Source organism: Nannobrachium achirus, assembly GCF_963921795.1.
Source record: "Nannobrachium achirus genome assembly, chromosome: 3".
Classification (NCBI taxonomy): Eukaryota; Metazoa; Chordata; class Actinopteri; order Myctophiformes; family Myctophidae; genus Nannobrachium; species Nannobrachium achirus.
The window spans coordinates 69,789,134-69,803,219 of NC_137812.1; the positions used below are offsets into that span (position 1 = coordinate 69,789,134).

General features: G+C 41.7%; 1 protein-coding gene across 2 annotated transcripts; it reads right to left on the bottom strand.

Annotated features, from left to right (window-relative positions):
• Positions 1 to 3,703: 3,703 nt before the first annotated feature.
• LOC308281446 (kelch-like protein 24) lies at positions 3,704 to 13,134 on the bottom strand. 2 transcript variants are annotated; one of them, XM_080721625.1, is made up of 11 exons: positions 13,004 to 13,134; positions 12,723 to 12,914; positions 12,290 to 12,433; positions 11,095 to 11,263; positions 10,634 to 10,777; positions 5,491 to 5,622; positions 5,059 to 5,247; positions 4,852 to 4,971; positions 4,503 to 4,644; positions 4,272 to 4,401; positions 3,704 to 4,018 (listed from the first exon to the last, which is right to left on the bottom strand). In XM_080721625.1, exons 1-11 carry the CDS (start codon positions 13,118 to 13,120, stop codon positions 4,016 to 4,018), a joined length of 1,482 nt encoding a protein of 493 aa, XP_080577751.1. In that variant the 5' UTR covers positions 13,121 to 13,134; the 3' UTR covers positions 3,704 to 4,015. The 2 variants fall into 2 exon arrangements, with proteins under 2 accessions (XP_080577751.1, XP_080577750.1); XM_080721624.1 differs by having other exon boundaries at positions 5,479 to 5,622.
• Positions 13,135 to 14,086: the final 952 nt, after the last annotated feature.

Below are 14,086 nucleotides of genomic sequence, written 5' to 3' on the forward strand. Positions count from 1 at the left end.
TAAAGCACTGAAGTGTAGAACAGGACGCATGCAGCGCTGGCATTCATTGAAGTGGAGCTTAATTAAACACAATAATACTTTTGTTGCAACTAGAAAGATCTACTTCTAGACTGGTATCACACTCCTTAAAACCATGTGATCATTTTGGACCTCAAACGTTCACAAAACAGAGCTTTCATTTGATTGTGTACTCATAACAGTGTCAATCTGTGAGTGGAGTCAGCAGGCCAGTAGATGGCGCCAGAGGACAATAGACCAAGGTTGCATGACTGTAAACTGTTTTTGCTGTGTGTGTGTGTGTGTGTGTGTGTGTGTGTGTGTGTGTGTGTGTGTGTGTGTGTGTGTGTGTGTGTGTGTGTGTGTGTGTGTGTGTGTGTGTGTGTGTGTGTGTGTGTGTGTGTGCAGTGATGTTACTAGGTTTTCAATGCACATTACCCACATTTTAACCATGATAGATTCATTAAAAACACCCATTTTTTTTTTTCTGGTGACTCATACTACCCTCCTAATATGTGAGCAGGCCGTGTTTTTCCGATAACCTTTTTCATTTATTTTTAATAATTATTTGGAAAAATTGAAATACCAAAAAATAATTATTTAAGATAAATGAAAATATTCCAGCTTTTACAGAGTGGAAGGAGAAGGGTTTGATATCCTTTGCCGATTTATACATAAACAACCAATTTGCTGCATTCTCAGAGCTGAAAGAAGCATTTTCACTTCCACAATCCCACCTTTTTCGTTACTTTCAAGTTAGACATTTTGTTCTAAACAATTTTAACAACTATCAAAATTTGCCTCAAGAACACTGCTTTTATGCTTTGATGAGACAGCATCCATACTCTAAACATCTCATTTCTAAATTTGTCTCGTTGTTTTCCAAATCATCTATTCCGTCAACAAACCACATTAGGGCATCTTGGGAGGCTGATATTGGGCTGGAACTGTCCGACGAGATCTGGAGCGAGGGGTTGAAGAGAATCCACTCAGGCTCAGTCAATGCAAGACTGCAGCTTGTTCAGTTTAAAGTTATGCACAGATTACATTACTCCAAAGTAAAAATGAATAAAATGTATCCAAACGTTTCGGATATCTGTGACAGATGCACCACATCCAAGGGCACGCTGGGACACACGTTCTGGTCGTGCCCAAGGATTGTTCCATTCTGGCAAAGCATTTTTGCTTGGTACAGTAGTGTATATCGTATTCGCATTGAGCCCGATGCACTGACTGTCCTGTTTGGTTGCTCCGAAGCTTCTCTTTCTCTGCCGTACTCTGTCCAACAGACACTTATGCTTGGTACACTAGTAGCCAAAAGAATTATCTTAACTGAATGGAAATCCTCTACTATACCTTGTTTCAACAGATGGCTTACAGAATTTGTGTCAATTATTCATTTGGAGAGGCTTCGATGCTTTAAACAGGACAGTCATGCTGCATTCAAGTTCATTTGGGGTCCTATTATGGCGCATCTGGACGTTTAGTCCATAATGGCTACATTAGTAGATGTCCATGTTTTCCAAGAGGTTGCTAACTTTTGTACTATTTATACGATTGGTGAATTACTCGTGTTTTGTACTTTTGTATTTTTATATGATAGGTGAATTACCCGTGTTTGACTTATATGATAATCTGGTGTGTTTGTCTTGTTATGTTTTGTTGATGTCTGTGATGTCCTGTCTTTCAAAAAAATCATAATAAAAATGAATATTAAAAAAAGAAAAAAAAGATAAATGAAAATAGTTATCGAAAAAACACCGTCTACTCACATATTAGGAGGGTAGTATGAGTCAACAGAAAAAAATAATGGGTGTTTTTAATGAATCTATCATGGTTAAAATGAAGTTTGAATATACTGTTTGTTTAGACTTACTGTCTTCTTTTTAGTTTTTCTTTACATATCTACTGCATAGTACTGTGTTCTATTTGTCTGTCATTCAATGTTATATGAGATACTTCAATGGTTTCCAGTGGAAATAAGCTTAGTCTTTTCATGGATCTCTAGTAGACCTTGTACCTTGTACCAGTGAACTGTACCTTCATGAACGTCATGAAACTGTACCTTTTCCTATGCAAACTTCTAATAAAGTCTTCAATCAATCAATCAATCAAAAAATCAATCAATGGGTGTGTGGGGAGAGGCCCTGGGCCTGGAGGGCCTGGTAACATTTACATCAAATATCTAAATATTCAATCAAGCTAATTAAAAACTGTTCAGGGTGTTCATAAAAGCCTGTTTAGATGATAAAACTACCAAAAGTTTTTTTGAAAGTGAAAAATCTTATCTTCTTATCTTAATCCAGAGTGATTTACACTATAATATACTGTAGGCTGAGTGTAGACTATTATTGGATGTTTATGTCACTGTGGAGTGTGGACTGGTTGAACTTTAGCCTGGGCTGGCTTCCAATTTCGGGCTTTTGATCCGGTCGGGAGCGGAAGAGCTCCTACGTTTTTCTGTAGTCCAAAACGGACTACACTTTGGCCGGAAACAACGACCGGAAACAGTTTTAACCCGTACTTGCGCATGCGCTAACTACTTGCGCATGCGCTAAACTGGGTTGAAACTGTTTCCGGTCGTTGTTTCCGGCCAAAGTGTAGTCCGTTTTGGACTACAGAAAAACGTAGGAGCTCTTCCGTTCCCGACCGGATCAAACGGCCCGTTTAGTAAACGAAGACCAAGCTTTCTCTCAGGGGAAAGCCTGGTGAGGCGAGGTTAGTTGAACTTTAGACAGACCGACAGAATAAACACAGAAAGCATGAACCAGGGGGTCCGGGACCCCTAGTGGGTACTCAGGGACCCCTAGTGGGTACTCAGAGGTGCTGCAGGGGGTGATAGGGACTTTTTCTTGTTCTTTCTTGGCAGAACATGAGCTAAAAGGAGCAGATCTACATAAAAGCTCGGAACACATTGCAGAGATGACATTGTAAAATAGTCACATTTATTTGAAACCTTTAGTTACTTGTTACTTTGATTATTATTACAAAATATATGGTAGGCTACATTAGACACTTCAGCCCAGTAGGCCTATAGGTACAATTCAGCCATTTGAAAATAGCTGATCTACAAGCTCACAATGTGTGTCAAAGAGCTGGTAGATCTGCTATTTTCAAATGATTTTTGGAAGTTTGAAAACTTGTGAAATGGGATATTCTGCATGGGATATTCTGCATGAATGGATCATGTTCTCCCCATGTCTCCTAGGGTAGATACAGTACCCTCACAAAAACATGCAGTAATCCTGGTATCTATACTGCCTCGTCCCTGGCAGCGAGGGCGCCTGATGAAGGGGAGAGGAACTGGTTGGAATAACGTGTTCCTTCCACGCGCTACGTCCAACTGGGGAAGCTCCCCGTCAGATAAGAAGCGGTTCTGCTCACTCCTCAAGCACTGAAGGAAGCATAGTTCAGTTCAGGGCCCTCCCCAGGTTGGCAGAGGGAGAGCAGAGCCCAGGGTTAGAGTTTAGGCAATTGGCACCCGGTGAAAAATGTGTTATAAAATTGTGAAATAGCAAACAAAAAGAAAACATTGAACCTGACATATCAACAGAGCAACATGTGATTTTATTGATTTCTTATTTTATATCATCATCAACTGCAGTAGAGTACAGTAACAATACACAGCCCTGTGGTGGGACATCTTCACCTATGATGATGATACTGGGTTTCCATGGAAACCAAACATCATGTTGTAAAGCTTCATTAACTTCAATCACCAAAAATCAGAAAACTACATACAGTATATCTGTAGTGCATACTCAACCTGATATACTCGCTCTCTGGATGAAATTATCTTTTGAATAACCAGGAGGTGCAGGTCTTGCAAATAGTCAAACACACTCATAAGAATAGCTATAAAACGTTATTGTACATGTAAAGAATATACAGTATACTGTGTGTGTGTGTGTGTGTGTGTGTGTGTGTGTGTGTGTGTGTGTGTGTGTGTGTGTGTGTGTGTGTGTGTCATCACTGATGTTGGAGGGTATTAGCAGTGTCCATCTGTCTGCTGGGGTCATCACTGTGTGGGACAGGGACAAATAACACAACAATAACAGCAATCCACAATTCCTTATGTCACATCAATTGGAAGAATTCCTCACTAAAGTCAATTAGCATTCCATTATGCTGATAAATGTAGAGAAAAACAACCTAAACTTGTGCAGATAACTTTGTATTTTATTAACAGAGTCTTTGTAGGAAAGTAAAGGAGGATACCGTATTAAGAGACCATCTTTTTAATGTTTCTGTATACAGTGCTAATAATGTATTACCTTTGCATGTGCATCCTTTCGCAGCCGGACAGACACGCAGCTTTGCAATGTTTCGCAACCGGTGGGCATCTCCCCCACCATTTCCCATGTGTCCCTCTCAACATCATACTGATCAATATCACTGCTTTCTCTACATGAAGAAAGAGAGCAATGAGAACAATGTCTGGTGTGAACAGCCAGCCACCTTTTTTAGGCTTCTATGAATTAGTAGCATTCTACTTGGGATCATACCCGCCGAGTGCGTAGATCTTTCCATGCAGCACAGCCACGTCAGGCCTGAAGCGTTCCTTGTTCATGGGGGCACAAAGTGTCCACTGGTTTGTCCTGGGGTTGAAGCTCTCTACCGGGTTCATGATATCCATAGAGTCACCACCTATAGATAAACAGGAATTAACAGGATAGTGACTGTTAAAGAAAGTTGAAGCGGGTCTATTATGGAACTAAGAGCCATTAACGACAGGTATAGTAGAATACATAAAAGTATATTATGGAACTAAGAGCCATTAACAACAGGTATAGTAGAATACCTAAAAGTCTATTATGGAACTAAGAGCCTTTAATAACAGGTATAGTAGAATACCTAAAAGGTAGATCTTCCCGTTGAGTGAACAAGCAGTTGCAGCATAACGATCAACCTGCGCAGGAGCGACTTGTGTCCATACAGACGCTTCGTGGTTGCTCTTGTATGTCTTGTTATCATCTGGCCCCAGGAGGAAACATTCATTGTCAAGACATTGATGAATATGAAAGGCTTGTTAGATATTTTGAGTTTACAACTGTTCCATACCCGTCATAGCATACATCAATCCATCCAGTACAGCCACAGACAGTGGTCCAGAGTCATCTGGCATTCCGACACACTCGATGATCTGCCAGGTGTTGGTGATGGGGTTGTATCTCTCAATTGAGTTCACTGCTGTTTCACACTCCCCCCGGCCTTTCATAGCAAACATATACCCACCAGACGTCACCAGGTCTGGACTCAGAGAAAATCACAAAAAGAATAGAAATCACGTCAAACGGTTCAATTGCTTAATGTAATTTATAACAAGTAGACCCGTTTTGGTTATGTAGCAGCTGGCTGCTAGTTGCGAGACATTTTAATCGTTTTAATATTGATATACCGTATCACACCTCTAGAACATGTGTAACTTCTCATTGGGTAACTAACAAAGTTAAATTGTACGTGATAGTTTGACGGTCTTACCGAATGTCTTACCGTGTGCTTCATTCATGGAAGCCATCTTCACCCATGAGTCATGGCGAGTGTCATAACGCCACATCTCCTTACTGTGATGAGGATCATCACAATGATCAGAGTAGTATCCTCCAGCCAAATACACATAGGAGCCTATGTTGGGAGATGAGCAGAATTGATAGTTAAAGAATAGTTTCAGAGCTCAAGGTACACTGCCATTAAAGATAATACTGTATGCATAAACAATTTGAAACGTCTTCACTGCTGTCTTGTCACCAGATAAAACTCTAGACCAGCCCTACTCACTGCGGCCCTTTCCGCATGTCTGTGCGGCCCGCCATGATCATGCCATAAAAATATGATTTTTCTAAGCCTGTCAAAGTTAACGCGCAACGCAAATTGCGGTGATGTTTGAGCCTCGGTGGACTCTGTGGTCAGGAAGCGAATGCAGTCAATGCACAGAGCACAGACAGCTGTAGAGATGCAGGTGGCTACACTAGATCTATTGTACAACGAGACGGTCAGACAGACAAATCTGCAGAGATTTTGCCGCAGACAACCACAGTCGGGCTCACTGGAGTGGAGGCGCATGACGGTCGTGCGATATGAACGCTCGCGACCGTCATGTTTTAGGCTAGTGAAGACGTAGTCCTTGTCTGTGCTTGTCTCTGCCTCCGCGACTCGGCCAGTCAGCATCGACAGACAGTGCACACATTCCAACAGATCGTAGCAGCCAGGGAACTATGCTTGTACCCCAAATGGGGAAGATTTCTCATGCCAATAACGCTCCTTTTCATTAATAGGACGGATTTAAAATAAATAGACGTTTATACTTATTATTCAATCACTCAAACCGCAGCATCCCTATTCTTGGGGGACATTCACCAAAAATAGCCGATCTACAAGCTCACCACAAGATGCATTTTGAGCTTGTAGATCGGCTATTTTTGGTTAAGAGTTGTTGTTGTATGGAAAAAATAACTTGAGTACAGTTAATGAAAAGGAGCGTTATTGGCATGAGAAAACATACCTTTACATTGCCAAAGTTCACTAGCCTTGCTTGAACCAGTGCTGTTAATTTTCTCTTCACATTTTGAGAATAAAGCCCAATTTGATCAAATTCAATAATTTCTTCATTCCATCCATGACAATTGGTTCAATGAGGTTTGGCCTGGCTTATATAGATGGAAATGTGGCTGTTTTCTGTGTGTTTCCTTAATTATATTAGACTTGAAGTGTGTTACAAAATCATTGTAAATGTCCAAAATGGGACCGTCATTTTTAGTTTGCGGCCCTTTGGACTTTTGGTATTTTGCTGAGTGGCCCCTGAGGCATCTTAAGTTGAGTAGCCCTGCTCTAGACAAACATTTCTGCATTTCTGGTTGTACTACTGTTTGTACTACTACAACATTGTGCTAGTTCACTTATCAAGCCAAACATGCACAGTACACTTGACATACTGTAAAATGCCAAGTGTACTTGCCACTGGCAGCAGTAAACAAAATGATTGCATTAATATTATCCCCCCCCACCCCATGGTGAAATGCAGTGGTGTAAAGTAGGCCTACTGTACTTAAGGGGGCCTGTCACCTAAAGGGTTACTGTCACTTTAAGAATTATCTTAAAAAACAAGTTAATATTTTTATGATGTCATTGTGGGGATGCGCAATTATAAGCCAATCAAATTAATTGTCTGTATAGCCTGACAGTATGACTACTCACTGTACTGGTCAGCTGGTGTTGGGCAGATTACACTGAGACAGTTTCAGACCGTTTCAGGATCCACACTGGAGAGAGACCACTTAACCTACTGTATAATACTATTATAATTTCGGGGTTGACAGCGGACATTTAAAGGACAACTCGGCCTCATTTTCCTACTTATATTGATTCCAAAAGATTGTCCATGGAACCCAGCAGAACCCAGCAGCTCTCATAGCATAGAGTGGAGCCTATAAGCCTATCACTTTTACACTATTTGTTGTGTTCAAGAGTGATTTTCTTTTTCATGAATGTTTTACTAGTTGTCATTACAAACACATCCATGTATTGGTTGTCCCACACAAGCCACCACAATCTCATAAATAATGTTTTGGGGTAAGCTTTAGGCACATGTGCCAATCAAAGTGAGTGTACTGGCCAATCACAGGGCATCTTTTCTGTTACTTGGCAAACCACAAAAGCATAAACTATGTTCAACAGAGTGTGATGGCTTGTGTGGGACGATGACATGGATGTGTTTGTATAATAACAACTAGTACCACATTCATGAAAAATAAAAACACTTTTGACCACAACAAATAGTGTAAAAGCGATAGGCTTATAGGCTCCACTCTATGCTATGGGTTCTGCTGGGGAAACTGGAAAACAGGGGCATTTCTGCCTAATAGACCCCATGGATAGTCTTTTTGGATCAATATAAGTAGGAAAATGAGCCTAGAAGTGATTCAGGGCGGAGTTGTCCTTTAAGTATAATTTCGAGGTAAGCTTATTTGCACTTTAATGAGCATTTCCAATACTTTTACTTCTACTCCACTACATCTCCGTAAAAATATTGTACTTTTATTGCACTACATTTATTTGAAAACTTTAGCTACTAGTTTGTAGATTATTACTACAAAACATATACCAGTAAGACTCCCTAATCACAATTACACCAAAAATGTGTTTTTCCAAAATAGTCCTGATGGTGGCGCTAGATGGGACAGATGCGTTTTGATTACATGACTGTAGAGATTTGTGTGATTTTAGGGCAAAATCTGTAGGAGCAGTGTCGAAAAATGTGTTTTAAAAAATCGGCCTGAAGGTGGCACTAAATGGGACAGATCCATGTTGATGAGATGAGTGTAGACATACTGTGTAGTGATTTGCGTGATTTTAGGGCAAAGATTGTAGGAGCAGTGTCCAAAAATGTGTTTTAAAAAATCGGCCTGAAGGTGGCGCTATATGGGACAGATCCAAGTTGATGACATGAGTGTAGACATACTGTGTACCGATTTGCGTGATTTTAGGGCAAAAATTGTAGGAGCAGTGTCCAAAAATGTGTTTTGCAAGAATCGGCCTCATGGTGGCGCTAGAAGAGGGCCATGTGAGAAATGAGGGGTGGGGTCTCCGCGCCGCCGAGGCGGCCGAATAGGTACCGGCCCCGGCTCTCCCGGTCGCTCCTAGCCGGAGTTACAACATTTTATGTGCGCTGCAGTGGAGGGGGTCCTCCACTGGGGGCGCCACCACTTTTGCATCCGTTCTGGAGCACCAGGAGTCGGTGGTCCCCGGGAATTCCCCGTGTGCAGCCCCGTTGGGGTGGTCAATTGGTCTTTTTTGCACATTTGGTCATTTCTTTTTACACCTGGGGGTCCCCCAGGGACCTGGGGGTCCTTGGAGCTCCGGGGGTCCTTGGAGGTTGTAGTTTGGCAGGCAAGGAGTTTGTGTGGAAATTTTGGCATGGATCGGGCCAACGGTGGCGGAGATATGAGCAGGGGAAAAGAGTGACGTGACGGACGGACTGACGGACTGACAGGGTTACAGCCGGTGGAGGTTTGGATAGTATAGGAGTGCAAGTAACTGCGACCTACGGTCGCAATTAACCACTTCAAGCCATCTGTGAGTAGCCGATCTACAAGCTCAGTGCATTGTGAACTTGTGATGCATTGTGAGCTTGTAGATCTGCCATTTTCAAAAGATTGGTATACATTTGAAAACTTGAAATGGGACATTCTGCATATGAGAACTTTTACTTTTGGTACTTTAAGTACATTTTGATGCCAATACTGATGCCAATACATTTTGAAAGATGGACTTTTACTTAAAGTGATAGTTCACCTATTTTTGACATGAAGCTGTGTGAAATACTTGCCATTAAAATAGTGGTTACAATATATTAATTGATTACCAGAGTCCCGTGGTCAGAGTTCTGGTCAGTTTTAGATGAATATAAAGTAGTTCCGGTGATTTGGCAGGGGCTCATGGCCCAATCATTAAAAATAGATGAATCCACAAAACTAGCTTAATTTGTATTGTTGCCGTATTTCTACCAAATAGACCAACTTTCGTTCAACTTTGACCCCTCGTCACATGGTACCATTTTTTGTGTCCAGTATCACTACACCGCTGCAACGTATTTCCCCAAAACAAGGTGCTTTGCAGGCAGCTGACGAAACCTCGCTCTATATGGTAGAAATAGGCCAACAATACAAATGACGCTAGTTTTGTGGATTAAATGGCCCCCACCCCATTGGAACTACTTAATATTCATTAGCAACTGACCAGAACTCTGACCACGGGACTCTGGTAATCAATTAATACATTTTTAACCACCGTTTTAATGGCAAGTATTTCACACAGCTTTGTCAAAAACTGAACTATCACTAAGTAAAACAAGTACTTTTTCCACCACTGGTGAAATGCCATTCACTGGGCTCACCATTTTACTCGCTGAAGGCCCCAGGACAGAAATCCAATCGTCCGAGACAGTTTGCCTTCCTGGCCCCCAAGCTGTGGAATAAACTTCCTGTCGCACTTAGAACAACGGACTCACTCGCTAGCTTTCGCCGTGGACTGAAGACTCACCTTTTCAGACTCCACCTTGACCCATAAGCACCACTCAATGACCATATATGAAGCTAGTTCTCTTTACTGATTTTATTGTTTTAGATTGATATTCATATGCATTTGTTATATTGTTGTTGATGTTCTGAAATGTTATCTTGTTATTATAGTCCTGTATTATCTGCTTATTGTAAGTCGCTTTGGATTAAAAGCGTCTGCTAAATGCCTAAACTGTAAACTGTGAACTGTACTGTATATACAGTAGTACCGTAGTTTAGCGTTCACTGCCAGGCTTCTCCTTACTTTGTTTAGCTTCAGCCAAATGTATGGAGCAGAGCTACTGCATCCATGAATGGAGCAGAGCTACTGCATCCATGACAGTATTGAAGTAAATGATAACTCATCATAATCATCTATAATGACGGTGCTAATTACTCCCAAGTTGCCTATCACACCTTTAATAAGTAGAAATAGTTTGCCATGATAAATGACCCAACACAATAATATTTAATAATTTGAATCACCTTTCCAGCACCATTACTACTACAGCTCAATTCAGGGACAAAAGTTCCATTACAGGTCCTAAATTATTGACCTCTACTCCAGTAGAACACCTCACCTGACACGGCCAGACTAGGTTGACATACATTGTTGATGGGCAGAGATGCCAGACTCTTCCATTGTTTGGTCAGCGGATCAAAGCACTCAACGGGGTTGCCATCACCGGCGTTGTCGTCAACCTCTCTCCGCACAATCAGTATCACTGCACACAGAGGAATAGAAGATAAACAAATAAGCAGGTGTGAGCAATTAGCATACATTTAAAGTTAGTCAACTTAAACTATGCATAAAAGTCCAAATCCAGACTTTAAAGTGCATAATAAATTATGAAATGATGAACCGCGATAATGATTATGCAAACTGCAATGTAAGCTTTTGAAAATTCACACCAATTATTTTCATTTCCAGGTACGTTTGCTCATTGGAGGAATGTCTTTGCATTGGAAATCCCAACAAGAACAGATCTGTGATGTATTCATAAATATATATTTTCCACCATCTGTTGCAACATGCATGCACCTGCGGTCTTGCGTGGTTGTGCTCTTTGGCTGTAGGGGAGCAGATGCTGCTTCTTGGCTTCAGTGATGAGCCTCTGACAGGCCTGAGAGTCTCTCACCACATCCACACACTCCATCACGACACGGAGGAATACAGGACTGACATGAGGCAGGCGGACATGCACTAGCACCTTAAACAACACATAGAACACCAATGATTCATTAAACGTTGCTTTCAAATCTTTGCATCAGGAAGGAAACACATGAACTGTATGACAGACACCTTTTGTACCCCATAGCAGTAGTAAGATCATTTATTGCATTAAGCATAATCAACAATATATACAATAAAAACTGGTCAAACAATGGTCAAATTGTCAAATACTACAAGGAGGCGGCAGACATAGTGAAAATAGCAGATCTAGACGCTCACAAAGGTGGGGGGTAAATATTATTTCGAAGGGGTCACGGCCTGAAAAGGGTTAGAACCACTGCCCTATATCTTTAGACTGTATGAACATGTCTGTACTTTAATTCACAACATAACAGTCTTGTTTAATTCCTCTAGATTTATGAAGATCTAAAATGACAGACAGCTGTGGAGGGCTCCCTTAAGCTGCACCCTTAAAACCCTTCCATAACTCCTATGAGTTATAAAATGTACAATAGTATTTTAGAGATGAATGTAGAAACGGTAAAATCACAGTCCTAATTTACCTTTGAAGAGTACAAATGACAACTTCTTTTTTCACCCAGTGTCAATTGTCTAGTGTAATCATGGGCACTACACTCCCTCTATACCAACCTGGGGAGAGCAACAGACTGACCTCATGCTTCCTTCTAAGCATGAGTCCAAGCCGCTCCTTTTCACCTGACAGGGGGGAGTTTCCCCGGCTGGACGTAGCGCGAGGAAGGAACACGTTATTCCAGAGTTCCTTTCCCATCAATCAGGTGCCCAAGCTGGCCAGGGGGAGGCAGTATAGAGGATTACTGCACGTTTTTGTGAGGGTCTACCCTAGGAGACACGGGGGGAACATGCAAACTCCACACAGAAAGGCACTTTTGCCAACCCCACCTAAGGTATGGGCACTGATGACGTGGAGGAGAGAACACGGCCCCAGTGCCCTCAGCAGGAATTGACCTTCTAGCTGTGAGGCGACAGAGATACCAACTGCACCACTGTGCCCACATTTCTTCGTCACTTCTAAGTGTGTCACCTTTTCAAAGCCGTCCCTGCGGGTAGGACACTTATTCAACCACAGCATGACCGCCTCAAACACCATCTCCTCCTGGGGCACGTTGAGATGGTCACTGGAGACGATCTCAGTGAGTTTGTCCACAGAGAGAGACAGGAACTCATCCTTGGAGCAGAGAAAATACATGATTGTATTAGTCAACATAGGATTTAATATTGGCAGTTAATCGCCATTATTTATGTAAACCTCTGGCATCCTTCGTGTTAATATTGTATCATTTGGGTGGTCTTGTCTCCATAGGGCCCAGCCACAAATGGAGCATCAAGCAGCCTAATCCCCATCCACTCCCATGTGTGACCGTACCCACACTGTGAGCCACCACAGATGTATAAGAGGAAAAGCCAACAATAGACAACTTGATAAATGCATGCATCCCTATCCTTCACTCACTGACCTGCTGGTAGACATCGCTGAAGTGTTCCAGGATGTAATCCATGCTGTGCTGCTCCAAGGTGGCACAGCCGAGGGCATCAGCAAAGCAGTGGATCTCTACACAGTTCAGCTCATCCATGTGAAACTCAATGTAGCGGCAGCAGGTCTCCAGAACAGCTGTGACATTGAAGAGGTTTGACGCTGCTAGCAGGGCCTGGAGACCAAAGAAACAACATGTGTTTGTTAAGCACCGAGGTAAACCCTATCAGACAATGGATAGGGTTTATGATGACAATACATCACCTGCACATTTCCCTGGGTGATGGATACCGTTGAGGTGTAAGCATAGCTCAACAGAAGGCCGAGCGCCTCAGGATCCACATCGTTGATTTGAATCCTGTCCTGTGTGGACTCCACCATCTCAGAGGTGAACATTGCCTGTGCATGTTGAAAAGGTGAATTGGTTTAGAGTGTTCAGGGTTTTAGACCTTTCTTATTTACATTGTGTCAACAACATTCATAGCATATAGAATCTTATTTATTGTGTCAATATTCATAGCATATAGAATCTTAACTATATTGTATCAACAATATTCATAGCATATATAATCTTATTTACATTGTGTCAACAATATTCATAGCATATAGAATCTTATTTACATTGTGTCAACAATATTCATAGCATATAGAATCTTATTTACATTGTGTCAACAATATTCATAGCATATAGAATCAGATGACAGACAAAATGTAACTTCCATCCCTTACAGCAGTGGTTCCCAAACCCTTTAGCTTGAGAGAAAGGTAAATTAGACATTTGCCCAGGACCCCAACCTAGAGAAAATAAAATACCTACAAGCATGTAGATCTGCTAGTTTAACATTATTTTACTCGTTTATGGCAATGATTAGATTCAGATTATATTAAATACTTTTGAAAAACTTTTAGGGGGACTTTTAGAAATCTTTTTAGAAATATTTACTTGTGACCCACGAGTAAATATATATATATATTTTACAGAGGCCAGTACATGTGAGTGTAGGCTACCTCAAAGTAACTGCTGAAGGTTGCGAGTACGACTCTATGACAGGTGAACTCCCGTTCCCCACAGCAGAGAGTCACATCACAAAGCTCCTTTCTCAGCCACAGACTGTTTAGGCGCTCCAAGGTGATGTTGGCGTGCGTGGACTCAACAACGACGGCGTCCATGTCTCCTGTATGTAGTATGTAGCCTACATAGAACACATGTCTCCTGTATGTAGTATGTAGCCTAAGAACACAGGAGGAGGGGAGGGAATGAACTGTCAGCGATTGATTGCATCATGTCACCTTTAATGAACAGAATACTCATGGAGAGAAATGACAGTGTGACAACATAACATCACA